The sequence below is a fragment of the Balaenoptera borealis genome, assembly GCF_965194805.1.
Source record: "Balaenoptera borealis genome assembly, chromosome: 1".
Lineage (NCBI taxonomy): Eukaryota > Metazoa > Chordata > Mammalia > Artiodactyla > Balaenopteridae > Balaenoptera > Balaenoptera borealis.
In genome coordinates, this window is record NC_138860.1 from 159,578,078 (window position 1) to 159,600,081 (window position 22,004).

Below are 22,004 nucleotides of genomic sequence, written 5' to 3' on the forward strand. Positions count from 1 at the left end.
ATTGACACTGAGCTGGCGGGAGTTCTCGGCTGGGCAGGCAGCTGGAGGAGTCACACCCCCTCGTTTAGTTTCCTAGTCTGGGTGAAGAGCTGGCTGTGTTTGACCCTTACCGGCTACCATACAGACTCTGCTAGGCTTGGACCTCGCTAAAATTTGAGTGCCCGGCCATTTAACCTTTGGATTTGTAGTGCGGGGCTTGTTTTGTTTTTTGTTTTTTTTAAACCCTACAAACACACTCCAAGTGTCGGTCGAGGCACGCCCCTACCCCCTGCCCTCGAAATGCTTGGAATGAGGATGCGCCTTGTTGGTCACGTGACACCGCCGTCCAGTGTGTCCTCGCCAGGCAACGGTCCTAGAGACCGACAACACCGTTTGCCGCAGCATGAACGTGATCTACCCTCTTGCGGTGCCCAAGGGGCGCCGGCTCTGCTGTGAGGTGTGCGAAGCGCCAGCCGAGCGGGTCTGCGGGGCCTGCACAGTCACTTACTACTGGTAGGCCCTGAAACGTGGCACCTGGGCGCCTCAACCCCCTCTCTCTCAGTCAGGGAGCCCTCAAAGCGGCTTCAAGACAGGTCCCTAAGACTTCTGTGTCTGCGTCCGCTTCCTCTCCCACTCAATCATTCCTCCCCGGATGTTTTGTTGCGCGCCTACTGTGCGCTATGCACTGTTCTAGGTGCTGAACTTACTGGGGGAAACTCGGGAGACCACGTCCCTCAAAAATCTAATGTTCTGGGACTTCCCTGGCGGTCCAGTGATTGAGACTCCGCGCTTTCACTGTAGGGGGCGGGGGGTTCGATCCCTGGTCGGGGAACTAAGATCCCACATGCCATGCGGCTCTGGCAAAAAAAAAAAAAAAAAATCTAACGAGAAAGATAAGTAAACCAACAGACAAAACAAGATAATTTCAGAGAGTGATAAATGCCATAAAGACAAAGGAAATGTGATGGGAGGTTGGGCAGACAGCCTTTCTGAAGGTAGACTATTGATCTGAAGTTAGAGTAGGAACAGCCCGCCAGGGAAATGCTGGGGGAAGAGTGGCACAGTGAGGCTCCGAGGGAGGGAAGACTCTGGTGTGTTTGAGGAATAGATAGAAAGTTAGTTTGTCAGAGCATAGCCAAGATGGTGACAGTGTGGGGAGGGTAGTACAAGATGAGATCAGTTTTCATTTATTCAGCATAACACCCACTGATCTTTGCTTCAGATTGGACCCTATTTGGCACCTGAGATAAAACAGCTAGGTTGCTGACGTCCAGAAACCTAGTCCAGAGCCAAGTAACTTGTTTAAAAAAGAAAGTCATTATAATACAACCCTACATGACAAGTGCTGTCACTCAGGGAGTACTATTCCCTGGGACCTCTAAGGATGGAAGCATGGTGATGGGGCAGTATCTGGAAAGGTTCCTCTGAAGAAGTGACATTTGCGCTGGGTCTTGAGAGGTCAGAAGGAAATTGCTAGGTGAATGAACAATGAAGAAGGAAAGGTAGAGCACTCCTGGCATGCAGGACTGCTTGGGTAAAGGGTGAGAGAACAGACTTTGTTCAGAGGTGGGTAGAGAAGGTAACCGTGGAGGAAGCAGTCACTGATTTTCAGACTGCAGTCCAGGGCCCATTAGCGGGTCATGAATAAATCACAACCAGCATTTTAAGAAAAAAAAAAAAAAATAGAAAGTATCAGAATAATCCTACTTGAATTGTTTCTTGAAACTTTTGTTTTAATGATTTATGTGGATATGTGTCTTTGTACTAGTGAAATGTATTTCCTACTGTACGCTGAGTTAAAAAAAAAAGTTTAAAAATCATTGTGATAGGTAGTAGTAGGAGTTTAAACCAAGAAGATAAAGATTAGGGCTAAACAGTGACATGAGATCAAGGAGTTTGGAATTTATCCTCTGGGGGGTCATGGATGGTTTTAGATTGGAAGGTAGACACTGAAGGCTGCGTAACTTCTCAGTTGCAGTGGTCCCAGTGGAGACTGAATTAGGTGTCCCTCCTCAGTGCTTTCACAGCACTCTTTAGGTCCCTTAGCCTCAGATTTATGACATGGATTGAAATCACTTGTTCAGTGGTCTGTATTCCTCACTAGGCTGTATGCCCCATGAGGGCAAGGACAGCATCTGTGTTTTCATTGCTGTTTCTTCAATGCATATAGAATACAATTTAGAATTTGTAACAGAAACTACAAAGCCCTGGTTGCTTCTCTATCTTCATTTCCCACCAGTCATCCCCTGTTTTCCTTGTTGCAGTTACAGAGGCTTTCTTTCAATTCTAATTTGCCAACTCTTTTCCTCCCTCAGTTTCTTTGCCCAGGCCGTTGCCTTTGCTGGGAACTTTCCCTACAATCACGAATCTTCCTAGCTCTCTTTCATCTTTCTGTTCTCAGAAATGTTATTTCTTCGAAGAGGTCTTTCTGGAAAACCCAACCTAAATGCCCGTCTCTGATTTTCTCTCTCACATTTTTTCTTCACTTTTTCTGTACTTTTATGTTTTTGTTTTACTTGTTTAATATCTGTCTTTTTTTTTTTTTCTGGCTGGGCCGCGCAGTTTGTAGGATCTTAGTTCCCCAACCAGGGATTGAACCCGGGTCCCCTGCGTTGGAACCACTGGACCGCTAGGGAAGTCCTGAGTAAACAATTTTAAGTACAGGACTGGCACTCTGGGGAGAGATAAGACTCCTTTGCCTGATATGAGCACCTACCTCTTCCCCTGTCCCCTTCATCCCTCCAGCCAGAAGCAATTCCTCCTTCCTCTCAACTCACTTTGTACTTACTCTGTACCTCTCAGATGACTCTTATTTCCCTGCCTCACTTTAGTTGTTGGCGAACATGTTAGCTCAATTTTATTATGCTCTGTTAATGCAGGATATTATGTTGAATATGTAGAAGGACTGTCATATGTATGTTATCTTTTGATCTGTTTCAGACCCATCTGTGTATAACCTATGGTCTCCAGCAAAGTATCTTGAAATAATTGAAACTAAATATTTGATGAATGCATGAATAAATTATTTCCTATGCCCTTATCCTCCATTATTTTCTTTCTCTTCTTTCACCTCCTTTAATTATTTTTAAGGTCTTCTACTCTCCCCCTACCTTTGCTCCAGACTTCTATATCCTTGTGTCCTAGAGATTTCATGATTTTTCCAGAAAATAAAACTGTGATAATTGTTCTATATCTCACAAATGAGGGCCTTTAATATCCCCTTCCAGGGTTTTCACAGTTGAATGTAAAGCATCTAGCCCCATGCCTGAGACCATGCTGGCACTCAATAAATATTGTTTTTCCTCATCCCAAATTTAAAGAGCAGGAAGGACAGTCAACTTGAATTTGTGAAAGTTTATTTTTTTGCAAAATAATTTTTCCCAATTATAAATGTAATTCATGCACACTACAGAAAACTTGAAAATACAAAATATAAAGATGAAAAATAATCCATAATCTCACAACCCAGATAATTAATAGCCTGACATTTTGGTGAATTTCTTTATGCTCTTTTCCTATAAATACATTTATTTTATACACTCTGTGTAATCTTGTGCATATCATTCTGTGTTGGATTGTGAGAATGTTCCCAGGAAATAGAACATTTTTAAGAGAAGGCAATTTTATTAAAGTACACAGTGAAACATTATAGGTGAAAGAGGCTTCAATACTATAGGTTAGTAAGTCGTAGCATATAGGTAAGAGTAATTTGCAATAATTTTTCCTTTCATTTAACATATGGGGCACAAATTAAAATGCTTTCACTGTCCAGGAAGAGAAAACAGTGAAGTGGTATTCAATAGTAAGATCTGTGGTGAACTGGAGAATGAATGCCCCGCCTAACGACATTCAAATTAGTTTAAAAAACATGGTAATGGCCAAACAAAACATGTCTGGCCCACAAGCTATTTGATTGTGAGCCCTAATTTGAAAGCATACTTTTCAACTCCTTCTTTATGCATGACCCAGTGATGGCTGTGAGGGGTGATACAGATGAATAAAGAGAGCTCAGGAATATATAAATATGCGCCCTTTCTTTAGAAAGGCAAGATATGCAGGTGCTGTCTGTAGAAAAAAAGTTCAGGCAGTTAAGTAAGTTAATATTTCCATTGCTCACACAATTACTCAGTAAGCCCGTATTAAATAAATACCCTGTGGAAGTCACCTATTTCTTTATTTTGGCTGTTAAGTGCTTTTATTGATTTGTTTTCAATAATTATCAAAAAACCCTTAAAAATGCTTTTTGTCATTTCTGTGAGAGCTGTCACAGTTTATAAAGAAGATATTTTATCGCATTTCTGTTGTCCCAGAAGAAAGGAAGGAGAGAGAGTATTTGAACACAGCTATGTATTGTCTATGACTGCTTTTATGCTACAACAACAGAGTTGAGTAGTTGCAACAGAGACCAAGTAGCTCGCAAAGCCCAAAATTTACTGTCTGGCCCCAAGAAAAACTTTGCTAATCCCTGCCCTAGGTTATTGTTACCTGTTTTGGAATATGTGTAAATGGAATCAAATAGCTAACTTTCTCACATTTAAATAAAAATATATAATAGGCAATAGTAATGCAGAAACCCATGATTGTATGCATCCAACCACAGTCTCAAAATACATGAAGCAATAACTGTCAGAACTGAAGGGAGAAATAAATAATTCAATAGTAATAGTTGGACACTTCAATATCTGCCTTTCAATAATGAATAGAACAACTGGACAAAAGATCAGCAGGGAAATTTAAGACCTGAACAACACTATAAATGAACTAGACCTAACAGACATTTATAGAATACAGAATATACTTTCTTCTCAAGTGCATATGGAACATTCTCCAGGGTCGACAAGCTGTTCGATCATTAAAAAATCTCAGTAAATTTATAAGGATTGAAAATATACAAGGTATGTTCTTCAACCACAATGGAATGAAATTAGTAGTCAATAAGAGAAGGAAGTTTGGTAAATTTATGAATGTGTAGAAATAACACAAACAACCAGTGGGTCAAAGAAGAAATCACAAGAGAAATTAGAAAATGCTTTGAGATGAAATGAAAACAAAAGCACAACATACTAAAACTGATGTGATGCAGTGAAAGCAGTACCTAGAAGGAAATTTATAGCTGTAAACACAGCTAAAAAAGAAGGAAGATCTCAAACCAATAACCTAGTCTTACACTTTAAGGAGTAGAGAAAGAAGAGCAAACTCAACGCAAAGCTAGCAGGAGGGAAATAGTGAAGATTACAGCAGACATAAATGAAATAAAAGATAGGAAAACAATACAGAGAATCAACAAAACCAAAAGTTGTTTCTTTAAAAAGGTCAAAATTGACAAAACTTCAGCTAGACTGACCAAGAAAAGAAGACTCAAGTTACTAAAATCAGAAAATGGAAGTGGAGGGACTTCCCTTGTGGTCCAGTGGCTAAGGCTCTGCGCTCCCAGTGCAGCAGGCCCGGGTTCGATCCCTGGTCAGGGAACTAGATCCCACATGCCACAACTGAGAGTTCACATGCTGCAACTAAAGATCCTGCGTGCTGCAACTAAAGATTCCGCATGCCTCAATGAAGATCCTGCATGCCGCGACTACGACCCGGCTCAGCCAAATAAATAAGTAAGTAAATATTAAAAAAAAGAAAATGAAAGTGGAGACATTGCTACCAACTTTACAGAAATAAAAGGGGTTATAAGAGAATACTATGTACAATTGTATGCCAACAAATTTGAAGACCTAGATGAAATATATTCCTAATAAGACACAAACTACCAAAACTGACTCAAGAAGAAATAGAATATCTGAGTAGGTCTATAAATAAAGAGATTTAGCTAAGTAATCAAAAACCTTTTCACAAAGAAAAGCCTAGGAAGATTTCACTGGTGAATTCTGTCAAATATTTAAAGAAGACTTAACAATTCTTCACAAACTCTTCCAAAAAATAGAAGAGGAGGGAAGAGTTCCCAACTTTTTATGAGGCCAATATTATCCTAACACCAAAACCAGAGAAAAACATCAAAAGGAAACTACAGACCAATATCCCTTATGAATATAGATGCAGAAATCCTTAACAAAATATTAGTAGACCAAATCCAGCAGAATATAAAAAGAATTATATATCATGACCAAATGGAATTTCTCCCAGGAATTCAAGGTTGGTTCAACATATGAAAATCAATCAATATAAAACATCATCTTAATAGAATAAAGAAAAAAATCATATAATCATCTCAATAGATACAGAAAAAACACTTGGCAAAATCCAACACCCTTCATGATAAAAATACTTAACAAAGTAAGAATAGAAAGGAATTTCTGTAACTTGGTAAAGAGTATATATGAAAAAACCATAGAGAAACACAGCATTAGCATCATACTTAATAGTCAAAGACTATAAAATCTTTCACCTGTAAAATCAGAAATGAGGCAAGCGTGTCACTTTCACCACTTCTATTCAACGTTGTACTAGAGGTTCTAGTTGGGGCAATTAGGGAAGACAATGAAATAAAAAGCATCCAGCTTGGAAAAGAAGGAGTAAAAGTATCTCTCTTCACAGATGACATGATCTTATATAGAGAAACCCCTAAAGAACCCACAAAAAAACTACTAGAGCTAATAAATGAATTCAGCAAGTTTACAGGATATACAAGATAAATATGCAAAAATCAGTTATATTTCTGTATGCTAGCAATGAGCAATCTGAAAATGAAATTAAGACAGCTATTCCATTTACAATAGCACTTTAAATAAAGGAATAACCATAGAAGTACAAGACTTATACACTGGAAAAATACAAAATATTGTTGAACAAAATTAAAGAAAACCTAAATAAGTGGAAAGATATTTTATATTCATAGACTGGGAGACTTAATATGAAACAGTTTGATCTGCAGATTCAATGCAATCCCTGTAAAAATTCCAATTGTCATTTTCGCACAAATGGACACTCTTATCCTAAAATTCATATGAAAATGAAAGGGACCCAGAATAGCTAAAATCTCAAAAAAGAACAAAGTTGGAGGACTCACATTTCTCAATTTCAAAATTTACTACAAAGCTACAGTAATAAAGATAGTGTGGTACTGGAATAAGGATAGACCTATAGATTGATGGAATAGAATTGAGAGTCCAAAAATAAGCACATACATCTATAGCCAATTGATTTTCTTTTTCTTTTTTTTTTTTTTGCAGTTTTTAAAAATGAAATATAGATTATATTCCATTTATAGTTATTATAAATATGGCTATATTCCCCATGTTGTACAATATATCCTTGTAACTTATTTTATACATAGTAGTTTGTACCTCTTAACCCTATACCCCTATATTGCCCCTCTCCCTACTGGTAGCCACTAGTTTGTTCTCTATATCAACGAGTCTGCTTCTTTTTTGTTATAGTCACTAATTTGTTGTATTTTTTAGATTCCACATATAAGTGATATCATTACAGTATTTGCCTTTCTCTGTCTGACTTGTTTCACTTAGCATAATACCCTCCAAGTCCATCCATGTTGCTGCAAATGGCAAAATTTCATCTTAGTAGTATTCCAGTATGTGTGTGTGTGTATGTGTATATATATATATATGTCACATCTTCTTTATCCATTCATGTGGTGATGGACACTTAGGTTGCTTCCGTATCTTGGCAGCTGTAAATAGTGCTGCTATAAATATTGGGGTGCATGTATCTTTTCAAATGAATGTTTTGGGGGATTTTTTTTGGCTATATACCCAGGAGTGGAATTGCTGGGTCATATGGTAATTCTATTTTTATAGTTTTTTGAGAATCCTCCATACTGTCTTCCACAGTGGCTGCACCAATTTACATTTCCCCCAACAGTGTATGAGGGTTCCCTTTTCTCCGCATCCTTGCCAACATTTGTTACTTGTGTTCTTTTTTGATGATAGCCATTGTGGTTTTGATTTGCATTTAACTGATGATTAGTGATGTTGAGCATCTTTTCATGTGCCTCTTGGCCATCTACATGCCTTTTATGGAAAAATGTCTACTCAGTTCTTCTTCCTATTTTTTATTGGGTTGTTGGTTTTTTTGATGTTGAGTTGTATGAGCTATTTATATATGATGGATTATATATGATGGTCGTATCATTTGCAAATATTTTCTCCCATTCAGTAGGTTGTCTTTTCATTTTGTCAGTGGTTTCCTTTGCTGTGCAAAAGCTTTTAAGTTTAATTAGGTCCCATTTGTTTATTTTTGCTTTTATTTCCTTTGCTTTAGGTGACAGATCCAAAAAAATATTGCTGTGATTTATGTCAGAGAGTGTTCCTGCCTATGTTTTCCTCTAGGAGTTTTATGGTTTCTGGTCTTACATACATTTTGAGTTTATTTTTGTATATGGTGTTAGAGAATGTTCTTTTACATGTAGCTGTCCAATTTTCCCAGCACCACTTTTTGAACAGACTTTCTTTTCTCCATCGTATATTTTTGTCTCCTTAGTTGTAGATTAATTGTATGGTCAATTGATTTTCAACAAGGGTGTCAAGACCATTCAGTTAAGGAAAGAATGGTCCCTTCCAAATGGTGCAGGGATAACTGGATATCCACATGCAAAAGAAGAATTTGGACCCATACTTTACAACATGTTCAAAAAGACTTAAATATAAGAGCTAAAATCATAAAACTTTTAAAAGGAAGCATAGTTGTAAATCTGTGTGATCTTGGATTAGGGAACAGTTCTTAGATATGACACTAAAAGCACAAGGAACCAAAGGAAAAATAGATAAGTTGGGCACCATCAAAATGAAGAACTTTTGTGCATCAGAGAACACTATCAAGAAAGTGAAAAACAACCCACAGAATTGGAGAAAATATTTGCAGATCATATATCTGTTAAGGATCTATTATCCAGAATATGAAAAGAACACTTAAAACTCAACAATAAAAAGATAAAGGACCTGGTTTAAAAAAATGGGCAAAGGATTTGAATCAACATTTCTTCAAAGAAGATATACAAATGGCCAGTAAGCACATAAAATGATGCTCAACATTATTAGTTATTAAGGGAATGCAAAATAAAACCACAATGAGATACTACTTCAAACACACTATAATGACTGTAATAAAAAAGGACAGAAAATAGCAAGCATTGACGAGGATGTAGAAAAAATGGAACCCTCATACATCACTGGTGGGATTGTAAAGTAGTACAACCTATGTTGAAACAGTTTGGCAGTCCTCAAAAGTTTAATCATAAAGTTACTGTATAACCCAGAAATTCCATTCTTAGGTGTACCCAAGAGAATTGAAAACATATGTTTGCACAAAAAATTTGTACACAAATGTTCATTAATAATAATAGCCAAAAACTGGAAACAACCCAAATATCTACCAACTGATGAATGGATAGACAAAAAATGATATAGCCATTCGGTGGAATAGCATTCAGTAGTAAAGAATACAGACATAAAAGGCATATTGTCTGCTTCCGTTTATATGCAAAGTCCAGAACAGGCAAATGCACAGAGAAAATAGATTAGTGGCTTCTGGGCAACAGTGGGTGGAGGGAAGAATGAGAGTACCTGCTAGAATAAATGGAGTTTCTTTTTTGAGTGATGAAAATGCCCTGAAATTAGATAGGGTGATCGCTATATGACCTCATGAATATAATAAAAACATTGAACTGTGCACTTTAAGCGGATGACTTTTATTGTATGTGAATTATATATCAATATCAATTATGTATCAATTATATAAAAATATTTGGAGGAAGGGTCAGATTGGGTAATAGATTTGGGAGTCATTCATAGAGGCAATTATGTAAGGAATAGGAGGGAATTCCCTGGTGGCCCAGTGGTTGGGACTCCACGCTTTCACTACCAAGGATGTGGGTTCAGTCCCTGGTCGGGGGAACTAAGATCCTACAAGCCACATGGCGTGGCCATAAAAAAAAAAAAAAAAAAGAAAAGAAAAAGAATGGGAGTAGATTCTCTATAGGGGTGCTGTCCAATAGAATTTTTCTGCAATGATGCGAATGTTCTATATTTGTGCTGTCCAATTAAGTGTTTAAAAAATACTAAGTATGCATATAAAACAGTCAGAAAAGCTGTATACCAAACTGCCACAATGCTTCCCTCTGGAGAACTAAAAAATGACTGGCTTTGGAGTACAGGCCTAGAGTAACTACTCACTCTCGACACCCGTGCTTCCTTGCCTTAAGAAAATAATGATTTTGTCTTGTTTTCAAAAAGTTAAACAGTTACTTTCATGACCACCTGCTGCACCACTAGGACTGGAGGGCATTCACAGTGTTTTCTATGTGAATGGCCCTCCTAGAGCACAGAAGACAATGCAAATGGTGCTCTCCCAAGCCATGCAACATATATATATATATATATATATATATATATATATATATATACCTATAATTGGTATATATATATACACCTATAATTGGTGTATATATATATATATATACCTATAATTGGTATATATATATACACCTATAATTGGTGTATATATATATATATATATATATACCTATAATTGGTATACATACTAATTATTGGGAAAGTGTCTCCTAGAGCCTCATCAAATGTAAATTTCTTTCCTTTCCCTAAGAAAAAGACCCTTAAATTCATCAGCTTCAGTGTTCAGATATTTTGAAAATGCCCTTAGACCAATGCAGAGTTAAAGTTGCCTTTGTTGTTATTAATGAAGAAGAAAAGCAGAATAACCACGGCATATAACTGCCTGCAGAAACAACATCCTCCCACACCCCTGGTTTTTACACCATCCAATAACCACATGAAGGAAAAGCGATTTGTGTCAGAAATGGCTTTGGGCTCCCTGCCTGGTTTGCGCTGAGCTTACTTTTCTAGTTTCTAGGGCTGGGCCAGCAGTAGGGCCAGGAGAATCAGTGGTCAAGCCAAACGTAAAGATAATGAAGTCCATGTTTTTGTTGTCAGTGGTGTGGCTCATCAAAGAGCTGATTGGGGCAGCATCCATGAGAAGATATGTCAGCTCCTGATTCCCCTGCGCACTTCCATGCCCTTCTACAACTCAGAGGAAGAACGGCAGCATGGCCTGCAGCAGCGGCAGCAGCGGCAGGTAGGGCTTATAGGACGGTTGCAGGGTTAACTCACGGGTGCAGAGAACCTGTCCAGGGGAAAGGTTGTACTGTGCGCGGTCACTAAACTACAACCTCTGAGGGCAGAGACTTGGTTTTATGTCTTTATGTGCTCAATACCATTGTTGTTCTCCACATATCTACTGGAAACCTGCAGCATTCGTTTCCAAGAGCTGCCGTAACGAAGTACCACAGACTGGGTGGCTTGAACAACAGAAATTTATTTTCTCACAGTTCTGGACGCTAGAAGTCCAAGATCAACAATGGGTGTTAGCAGGGTTGGTTTCTTCTGAGGCCTCTCCCCTTGGCTTGGAGACTTGTCCTCACAGTTAGATTGGATTATGAGACACCCCATGGCCTCATTTTGACTTACCTCTTTAAAAAGCCCTCTCTCCAAATGCAGTCACATTCTGAGTCACTAGAGGTTAGGGCTTCAACATATGAATTTGGGGGGGACAAAATTCAGCCATAACACCCATATATGCCAAGTACTGTAATAAGAATCCAGGCACAAAGTAGGTCAAAAAATGATGTATGAATATACTAGTTAATAAATAAAGGAGATTAGGAAAACTATTACTATGGCATTGGTAGCATCTGAATTATTCTAAAAAAACTAATGCTCTATAAGCTATAAATCTCAAAAGATTCATCAATTTTAGTGTTGTGACACTTTGAGAGTGGCCTTAGAACAATGCAGAGTTAAAGTTGTTTCTGATATTAGTGAAGCAGGATAACTCCAGAAGGAAAAATATGTTTCTTTCAAAATTAACTCAGATAGAAAGGCAGAACGTTTTAGATTGTCCTGAGACATTACAGCTTTGCTAAACTAAAATTTTATTAGAAATGTAAGAATAATAATCATTTAATAAATTTATATTGAGCACTCATTTATGCCAAGCACCAACCTAAGATGAAAAGATACTTGTTCCCGGACCTTGAGGAACTCACAGTCCAGAGTTTGCCATTTATTATTTATTTGTTTGTTTGTTTGTTTGTTTATTTATTTATTTATGGCTGTGTTGAGTCTTCGTTTCTGTGCGAGGACTTTCTCTAGTTGTGGCAAGTGGGGGCCACTCTTCATCGCGGTGCGCGGGCCTCTCACTATCGCGGCCTCTCGTTGCGGAGCACAGGCTCCAGACGCGCAGGCTCAGTAGTTGTGGCTCACGGGCTTAGTTGCTCCGCGGCATGTGGGATCTTCCCAGACCAGGGCTCGAATCCGTGTCCCCTGCATTGGCAGGCAGATTCTCAACCACTGCGCCACCAGGGAAGCCCCCGAGTTTGCCTTTTTAATCACCTATTTTGGGTCTCATGTCCGCCTCAGTGCAGACAGGCTCACTGTGTGCTCTCGAGCAGGTCATCAGGTGTTGGCCCTATCTCCAGGTGTACCTATATCCACCATTGCCTTTCACCCTTAGACTGTCTCAGATAGTCTAGTTTTTTTTTCCACAGAAGCATTTGATCGAATTTTGCTACACCGTCGCCCAGAAATATATCTTTGAAGGAAAACATGAAGATGCTGTCCCGGCAGCTTTGCACTCTCTTCGCTTCCGCATGAGTGTTCATGGCCTGAGTTCAGTAGAGCTGGTACCTGCTTACCTGCTGTTGGCCGAGGCCAGCCTTGGTAAGTGAAACTGACTTGAGACCCCCTGGAGCCTGTAAGAAGTGCTATACTGGGTCATATCAGTGGCCAAAACATCCAGCTTTGGCAGTGGCACCAGGATACCTTTTGTGGAAGAGCAGGATTGCTGTAAAGTTTGGCACAAGGTGAGGAAGGAGATATCATGGACTTTTTGGTAAAACTGAACGAAATCCACTCTAGCTGGCCTTAGCAAAAGGAGGAAATTTATTAGGATGCTGAGGTGTCCTAAGGGAAATGAGACTTCATGAGATACTATACTCAGAATGCTATAACAAACCAAGGCTGGTGGTCTCTGTTTCTCTCTCTTGGGTCTTGAGGTCTTGTTTCTTGTCTCTGTTTCTCGGTTTCTCTCTCTGCATCTGCTTTATTTTCCATCTCTGCAGACCAGATTTTTCTACCCTCTTCTTACTACAGAAGACAGCTACCCCAAAATGTCAGATGTAGCTGAATTTACATTGAATTTACATATCCTCCAGGTTCAAGGTGGGTTATAGAAACTAATTATTAGCATCTGATTTCCAATGTTAAATTCCTGGAAGAAAGAATTATGTTGACTCAGCTTGAGTGTGGCATCTATCTGTATCTACCTTTGTGTCAGGGTCACATAGTTCAAACATGAAAATAGGAACCCGCTCCTATGGATGGCAGAGGCAGTTCTGAGAGCAGGGCACAGACATCACACATGGTGGTTGCTACAACAGGAGAATTAGCATTTTTGAGGGGAATTAACATTTTTGAGCATCTACAGCCTTTTAGGTACTGTACTACTACTTTATTTTTATTTATTTATTTTATTTTTGGCTGTGTTGGGTCTTCGTTTCTGTGCGAGGGCTTTCTCTAGTTGCGGCAAGCGGGGGCTATTCTTCATCGCGGTGCGCGGGCCTCTCACTATCGCGGTCTCTCTTGTTGCAGAGCACAGGCTCCAGACGCGCAGGCTCAGTAATTGTGGCTCACGGGCCCAACTGCTCCACGGCATGTGGGATCTTCCCAGACCAGGGCTCGAACCCGTGTCCCCTGCATTGGCAGGCAGACTCTCAACCACTGCACCATCAGGGAAGCCCTGTACTACTACTTTATATCTTAACAGACACTATTAAAAAAAAAAACTTTTTAAAAAGTAAAACGGTAGGAAATACAGTACAAAGAACTTTTTCCCTAAGCTATCTGAGAGTAAGTTGCTTACCTGATGCCCTATGCCTTGACTACTTCAGTATGTATTTCCTACAGAGACGTCTCCTTCATAACCACAATACAACTATCATCCATGATTATCTACTGAGCAGACCCCATTCAGCTTTTTCCAGTTGTCCCAATCACATCTTTACAGCAGAAGGGTAGAGTCCAGAATCACACTTTTCATTTTGTTGCCATGTGTCTTTAGTCTTCTTCATTCTGAAATAGTTTCTCAATCTTTCCTTGACTTTTATGACTTTGATGCCTTCAAAGATTAAAGGCCAATTATTTTATAAAATGTCCTTCAATTTGAGTTTCTCTGATGTTTCCTCATGACTGGACTCAGGTGATGTGTCTTTGGCAGGAATATCACTGAAGTGATGCTGTGTTCTTCTCATCCCATCCTATAAGTTGGCACATGTTTTTATTTTGTTCCATTATTGATGATGTTCATTTAAGTTACTTTATTAAGGTGGTGTCTGCCAGGCTTCTTCTCTGTAAAGTTATTCTTTCTTCTCTTTGCAATTAATAAGTATTTTATAGAGAGGTATTTAGAACTATATAAATATTCCATTCCTCAACAAACTTTCAATGAATTCATTTATTTATTTATATCAACATAGACTGTTGTTTTCCTATTTTATTTAGTGGGTTACAATCCATTACTATCATTAATTTGATGTTCAAACTGTCCTTGATTTGGCAAGGGGCAGCCCATCACACTGGCTTCTGTGTCTCCTTAACACATCCCCATTGTTCTTTTTTTTTTGGCTACGTGGCTTGCGGAATCTTAGTTCCTCGACCAAGGATTGAACCTGAGCCCTAGGCAGAGAAAGTGTGGAGTCCTAACCACTGTACTGCCAGGGAATTCTTCCCCATTGTTCTTTGATCACTTTCCTGCTTTCTGGATCATACCTCCAAGGAACTCTGATTTCTTTTAGTAGAAAATGGAATTTAGAAGCCAAGAGTTGTGCACTGGACATACTCGTTGCTATTGAGGTGGGGCTGCTCCCAGGCTTCTCAATGGACAGAATTAGGGAACATGTGTAAATATAATAATGTGTATATGCGCATTATTTCTAAATCTCCATCTCCGTCTCTGCAGCTGTATCTGTATATGATCATGGGTCCATAGGAGTACATTTAAATCCACAGGGTTCAATCTCATTTTCTCCCATTTCATGTCTATAGCTCCATTCTCTGACAGTGAGAATGCTGGCTTCCATTTCCACTGATGTATTTATATATTTAATTGGTTACCCTGTATGAGCCAAACTCCCATCTCCAATCCTATCCTTTCCCCTTGCAGATGCCCTCTTCTCCTTTTGGGGGCTCTGACTCCTATTCTGGGATGCCTCTTCTGCATGGACCCCCTCCTCACTGGTTTGGGCTCCGACTTCATACCAGGCCACTTAGCCGCAAGAATGCCCTTTTTAGCCTACTCAGATCTGACTCCCCATTCTGGACTGTCCCTCCTCCCAAACTAGTGGAAGAGCACCGGACAAGAAAATACAGCCCAGGCTCTCTTTATCTCTGACACTGACTAGCTATGGGATTTTGGAAAAGTCACCCTGGCATAAATCCCATCATCTTTTATTTGGTTTACTACCTGCCAACTGGTCTCTGCACATCTTCCCTGGCCTCCTTCCAACCTGGTCTCCAAACAAAATGAGACCAAGTCACTCCAATAAATAAAGACCAAGTTCCTAAAGCAACCTATGAGTCCCTGTTTGGTCCAGCCTTTATGAATTCTCTCACCTCACCTCTCATTCTTTTCTCTCTCCCTTTCAGTTGTGTTGGCCTTCTCTTGGTTCCTCAGAAGCACTGTGATGCTTCCTTGTTCTGGAAGGTTCTTCTCTAGCCACTCCCCCCACTTCTCTTCCCTTCCTTTTCACCTAACTAACTCCTATTCATCCTTCAGGTCTCAGCTTGAGTCACCACCCCCTGATTAGAACCCTTTCCCAAGCCCCCAGATTGGGTCAGGTCTCTTTTTATGTATCCACTTAGAAACATCTTTCTTTTTTCTGGCCACTCACTTTGATAATAATTATACATTTTTTGATGAGATTATTTAATTAAAGTTCCTCTCCTGCACTAGACCATAAGTTCAGGGAGAACTGGAACTCTGTCTTTTCTTTCTACTCATAGTGTCTTTACATACAGAACAGTACTTAGTGCAGGGAAGGTACTCAAAAACTCCTTAGAACCTGACACCTAAATGGGAACTATGTAAGCATTTGTTGAATCTGAGTCCTCTTCACAGGATTGTTTTGAGGTTTAAATGAATTCATGTATAATGGACATGGAAGTGCTTTGCAAGCAGAAAAGTGCTGTCTAAATGGAAGGTTTCATTTTAACTCCCACAGTTACTGATTTAAAACCTTGCCAACCTTTTTTTTTTTTTTAATTTATTTATTTATTTTCGGCTGTGTTGGGTCTTCGTTTCTGTGCAAGGGCCTTCTCTAGTTGCGGCGAGCGGGGGCCACTCTTCATCGCGGTGCGTGGGCCTCTCACTGTCGCGGCCTCTCTTGTTGCGGAGCACAGGCTCCAGACGTGCAGGCTCAGTAGTTGTGGCTCACAGGCCTAGCTGCTCCACGGCATGTGGGATCTTCCCGGACCGGGGCACGAACCCGTGTCCCCTGCATAGGCAGGCGGATTCCTAACCACTGCGCCACCAGGGAAGCCCCTTGCCAACCTTTTTGAAAGTCTAAATAAATCACATCCCCTGTGGACATGCCTCTCCCACTTTAGAGATTCCTCCAGACTGGAGTGGAAAAATAAGAGGCATTCATCCTTTTTCTCAAAGTAAAACTTCGGAATTTTAGCACACTAGAAATGACATTTTCAGTAACACTTCAAAGAGGAGCCACCTTACTCATCTTCCCCCACTGTTTTTAGTGTTTTGGAACCGGGAGAACCTAGGTTCAAATTCCAACTCTTTACTAGCCCTGTGATCCTAGTCGTCAAGCTTTTTCTTACCTTAGGGCTCTCACACATACCACCTGGAATGCTGTTTTCTCCCTCTTACATGGCTGATTTCTTTTCAGCCTTCAGGTACCTGCTTAAACACCACCTTCTCAGAGAGGTGTTCCCTAATCATCCAACGTAGGTTTCTCCGTGCCTTTTTTGATCACTGTGTCCTGTTCATTTCCTTCCTAGCACTTCACTTTTTGTTTCTTTATTGTGTAACGACTTCACTCGACTGTGAACTTTTTAAGGTCAGGGATCCAGCATGCACTGAGCATCTGGCAGAGCGGTAGAGACTCAACAGATTAGATGAATATAGGGTTGAATGAATGCGCGGTTTCCTCCTCTGATATTTCTTTTGCAGGGTTGTTGGCAGACTGAAATCACAGATGCAGATGGCCTAGCCTAGTGTAAGGCATGTGTAAGGCAGCCCCTCAGTAAATGATTCCTTTTGCTTCCCCTGTGTGCCTCACAGCCACACCTTTGAATCGTCTGTGACTGTTTTATTCTGTGGTCCTTTAGTTTCATCTGCAAGCCTGCAAAATCTTCCCCCACGATGTCTCTCAGATCTGCCACTAACCCAGTGTAAGCCTGCTGTCTCACCCTTAAGACAAGTACCACTGCTCCATGAACTGGCCATCCTTTCTCTCTCTACTGCATATACTCTGAAAGTCACCCTTTCGGATAGTCTCACTTCCTTTGGCAACTTTAGGTCTCTGTTACCTCTACTCCATCCCTACACCTCTCCAGGTAAGCACTGTATGTAGGAGGGCATGCCTGAACTTACCCACACACTGGTCACAATCTTAGTTCTGACCTGCTTGTCACAGCTTGTTCTTCTCACCTCATTATACCCTGCTCTCTGAATTTGCAGCCTTGTAGTTTTTTTCTGGCAAGTAGGCTTTTTCCTTTGGGACTGATGCTTGTTTAGATGTGGTTCGGCTTGACCTGGGGGCCTTCCTTTTTTCAGCAATACCTCTGTCAAGGAGAACTGGACAATGAAAAATGTAAATTTCCAATATATATCAGTGCCCCCTACCAATTGTTTCCCAAGATAAATGTCTTAGCTAAGAGTCATTTGCTTCTTTAAATTTGATAGGGCCTCAGTCTAAAGCTCTTATTTTTTTAAGCAAAACCCAGGTGGAAAATGTGGCTTGCCTATTTAATTAACATGAGCCAGGATCATGGGCCATGGCCTCTTGATTCTGATCTAATATTTTCCCATTTTAGTGTGAGCATCGGTCAGGCAAAGTTACTTGCCACCTCTTGTTGACTGCTTCTTCCTCACCTCTCCTGTATTTCAGAGACGTATGATTACAACCAGAATAAAGCAATGCTTACATATGAAGTAGGCCTGGGTGGAAGCACAAGAAGAACAGAAGGTTGACTTATGAGGGATCCGTGTCTTCATCTCCTGACCCTTTACTGATGCCATTTCTGTTGCAGCATCCATCACACAGAACCCTTCACACGCAGGGCATGTCTCCTGCTCTGCAGAACGTTCTCAAAGTAGTTTTCTGCTCACTTCTGACAACCTCCCTAGGAGGCAAGCGTAGGCAGGAAACTATTATGTATCTTCACAACTAAACAAAAAGGGTTAAGTATCAAGAGTATTTGAATATTAGAAATAGAGGTGACTTTCACTTAACCACATGAAATGGTTAACCACATAACCATTCTAGCTTCTGAATGTCTCTTTTTTATACTCCATCTTCATTCGCTGCCTTATTTCAGGGTCTAGTACCTGCCTGAACTATTTCAAAAGTCTTCTAGTGAGTGTTTTCCTTTTCCTCCTCCCCTCTGGTCTCTCCTCGTCATAGTGGCAGAGGATTCTTCAAATCTAAACCCGGTTCTTGCTCCCTTTCTGAAAATCCTCTAATTTTTATCCACATGCATCAAGATCCTTGGCACGACTTCCTAAGCCCTCCATGATCTGTGCACTGCCTACCTCTTTAGCCTCATTTCCTGCCACTTGATCCCTTATACTTTGTGCCCCAGCATCACAGGCCAATATATAGTTCTCTAAGCACAGCACACCATTTCATATCTCTATGACTTTGCATATGTGTTAATTCTCCCTGGGATGCCCTCCCTCCCTTAACTGTCTAGAAAACTTATATTCATCCTCAAAACTTAGCTCAGACTTTTCTGACTATCTTAGCTTGGCTGCTATAACAAATACCATAGACTGGGTGGCTTAAACAACAAACATTTATTTCTCACAGTTCTGGTGGCTACAAGTCCACGATCAAGGTGCCAACAGAGCTGGTGTCTGGTGAGAACACACTTCCTAACTTGTAGACAGCCGCCTTTTCTTGCTATACCTTCACATGGCCAAAAGAGAGATCATCTCTCTCTTGTCTCTTCTTATAAGGGCACTAATCCCATTCATGAGGGCTCCACCCTCATGACCTAATTACCTCCCAAAGGCCCCACTTCGAAATACCATCTCATTAGGGATTAGGGCTTCAACATATGAATTTTGGGGGGGACACAAACATTCAGTCCATAGCACTGACCATGCCTCTCCCCACTCCATTGTCCCTCTCTACCCCATCCAAAGAATTGAACACTTCCTACTCACTTCCACTTCCAAACCTTATAATGTTACTATCATTGCATTTACACTATATTACAAATATACTTGTTTTCATGTCTTCATTCCACCAACCAAGCTGTACATTCTTCAAGAGTAATGGCTTTGATTTATCTTTGAATTCCTATCCCTTAACACAAGGCCTGGCACATAAAAAGTATCGAATATACGTATACATATATTTTAAAATTGAGATATAATTCATGTACCATAAAATTCTCCCCTTTATAGTACAATTCAGTGGTTTTAGTATATTCACAAGATTGTGCAACCATCATCACATCTAATTCGGGAACATTTTTGTCACCCCAAAATGAAACCCAATACCAATAGCAGTCACACCTCGGTTCCCATGCCTACAGTCCTGGGCCACTTACTAATCAATCCACTTTCTGATTTGCCTATTCTGGAAAATTTATATTAATGAAATCATACAATATGCGGCCTTTTGTGTCTGGCTTCTTTCACTCAGTATAATGTTTTCAAGGTTCATCCATGTTGTAGTATGTATCAGTACTTTATTCCTTTTGTGCCTGAATAATATGCCACTCATGAATAGGGAAAGACTACACTTTGTATATTTACTCATCAGTTGACCAACATTTAAGCTGTTTCAATATTTTGGCTAATATGAATAGGCTGCTATGAATATTCGCGTACAAGTTTTTGTGTGTCAGTAGGTACTCAAGTCAATGAATAAATGAGTGAATAGGTGATGACTCATATTTCATCATGTGTTCTCTGGCTAGGATATGGATTATAATCTTTATTTCTCTTGGGCAGGTCTGGGCCGGATCGTCCAGGCTGAGGAATATCTATCCCAAGCGCAGTGGACAGTCCTCAAATCAACTGAATGTTGTTATGCCACCCACTCCTTACTGCATCGGAACCTGGGACTTCTCTACATGGCTAAGGAAAACTATGAGGAAGCCCGTTATCATCTGGCCAATGATGTAAACAAACTAAATTATAACACCCGATTGTTTCTGAGAACAGCTCTGTTTAGTTGTTGTTTGTTCTTGTTTTCTTTCTACTGAGCATTTCTGTGAAACTTTCTGTGTACAACTGTCTGTTTGGTGGAGTATTAGCAAGAACACAATTCTAACGACCTGAATTCAAGACTTCCCACTTTCTGCCTGTGCATCTTTGTCCAGGTCACATCACTTCCCAAGTCTCAATTGCTTGGGGGATGATAAAGGGAGGCAGAAGAGCATCCTGGTTAAGAGCAGAGCTTTACTCCTGGTCCCAGCTCTGCCATTTCACCAGCCACACAGACTTGGATAAATTATTTAACGTCTTTCATCACCTGTAAGACGGAAATCATAAAATAGTCTCTGCCTCATTGGGTCATTGCAGAGATGAATAAGAGGGCACGACATGTGCAGTACTTTTGCTATGATTTTTATAAATAACATCAACGTCTCTACTACAGAGTGTGATTATTACATTTAAATGAGCTGGAGGTATATGAAAGTGCTTTATAAACTCTAAAACTCTGTACCGACGTTGGATAGGTTGATGAGGGTGATGACTGAGCTGTTCTTCCCAAGTTCATGAGGTTTCTGTTAAGATTTCAGTATTGGACAATATTACCAGAGGGAAGAGTTCCTGAGCCTGAAACCTGGATGAGGTTAGAATCAGACTGCCGTCTCCGTGCAGATTGGGTCTCTCTTCAGCCTCTCCACTGGGCAACCCTCCCTCTGGTTGCCTGCCACCGCACGATGCCCCTAAATTTGCTGGAAACATTGTTGTGCTGGTTATTCTCCGTATCCCCTTACTCCAAATGCATTCTCTGCCCTGCTCTTCCTTGGGAGGCTGACCTTGGTGGACTCCATTGCTCTCTGGCCTCGCTGGGTTTGGAGAGTGAAAGGCATGGCAGAGGAGTGGAAGTTGGGAGGAGAGAGAGGTTGGGGTATTTACTCTGCTGCCTTTCTGCACCAGCCTAGTCCCTGCAGTGCCAGTGTTCCTCACGGCCACGGCTCCTGTCAGGTAGCCTTCCTCCACAGCTCTAGCTCTTGCTGGGCCCTGGTAACCCTGCTTTCTCCCCTGGTTTTCTCAGGAGTTTGGACGGTAAACAGTCTCTTGCCATTGATAGTCCCTAGTGCTTCACTAACTCTTGTTGGTTCCGTACCCCTTCCACGTCTCTGTAAATAATCCTTTCATTATACCAGCCTCAGGGAATATTGATACTTGTGAGGGTGCCATCTACTTCCACCTAGGAGCCTGACCAATGCACTTCATCATTTGTGTTTCCTCTCTGTGCTTCACAGCCTTCAACAAATCAAGCAGAAGCACATTCTCTCTTGAGCTGGGCCACACAGTTAAGAATTAGATCAAGCTCAGCCTAACTTAAAAAAGAAACCAAACCAAACCACCACAGCATTATTGATACATACCATAAAAGTCAATGGTATGTACAATTAAGTGTACAATTCAATGATTTTTAGTAAACTTAGAGTTGTGCAGCCATCAACATAATCCAGTTTTCACCCTTAAGAGAGCCCACATATCCATTTGCAGTCATTTCTCATTCCCACTTTCTGTCTTTCTAGATTTACCTTTTTAGGGACATTTAA

The 22,004-nt window shown here is 40.4% G+C and overlaps 1 protein-coding gene across 3 annotated transcripts in view; it reads left to right on the top strand.

Moving 5' to 3' along the window:
* Positions 1–219: 219 nt before the first annotated feature.
* Positions 220–22,004, top strand: part of ZMYND12 (zinc finger MYND-type containing 12) — a 37,497-nt gene continuing 15,712 nt past the window's right edge. Inside the window, exons 1-4 of one of the 3 annotated variants that reach the window (XR_014243579.1) lie at positions 220–492; positions 10,890–11,031; positions 12,503–12,674; positions 20,212–20,381. Coding sequence is in view for 2 of the 3 variants with exons in the window: in XM_082388943.1 (XP_082245069.1) it covers positions 383–492; positions 10,890–11,031; positions 12,503–12,674; positions 20,212–20,381 (594 nt within the window). In the remaining variant the exon portion in view is untranslated. The remainder of the gene's footprint in view (positions 493–10,889; positions 11,032–12,502; positions 12,675–20,211; positions 20,382–22,004) is intronic. The other 2 variants (XM_082388943.1, XM_082388944.1) reach the window with 2 other exon arrangements.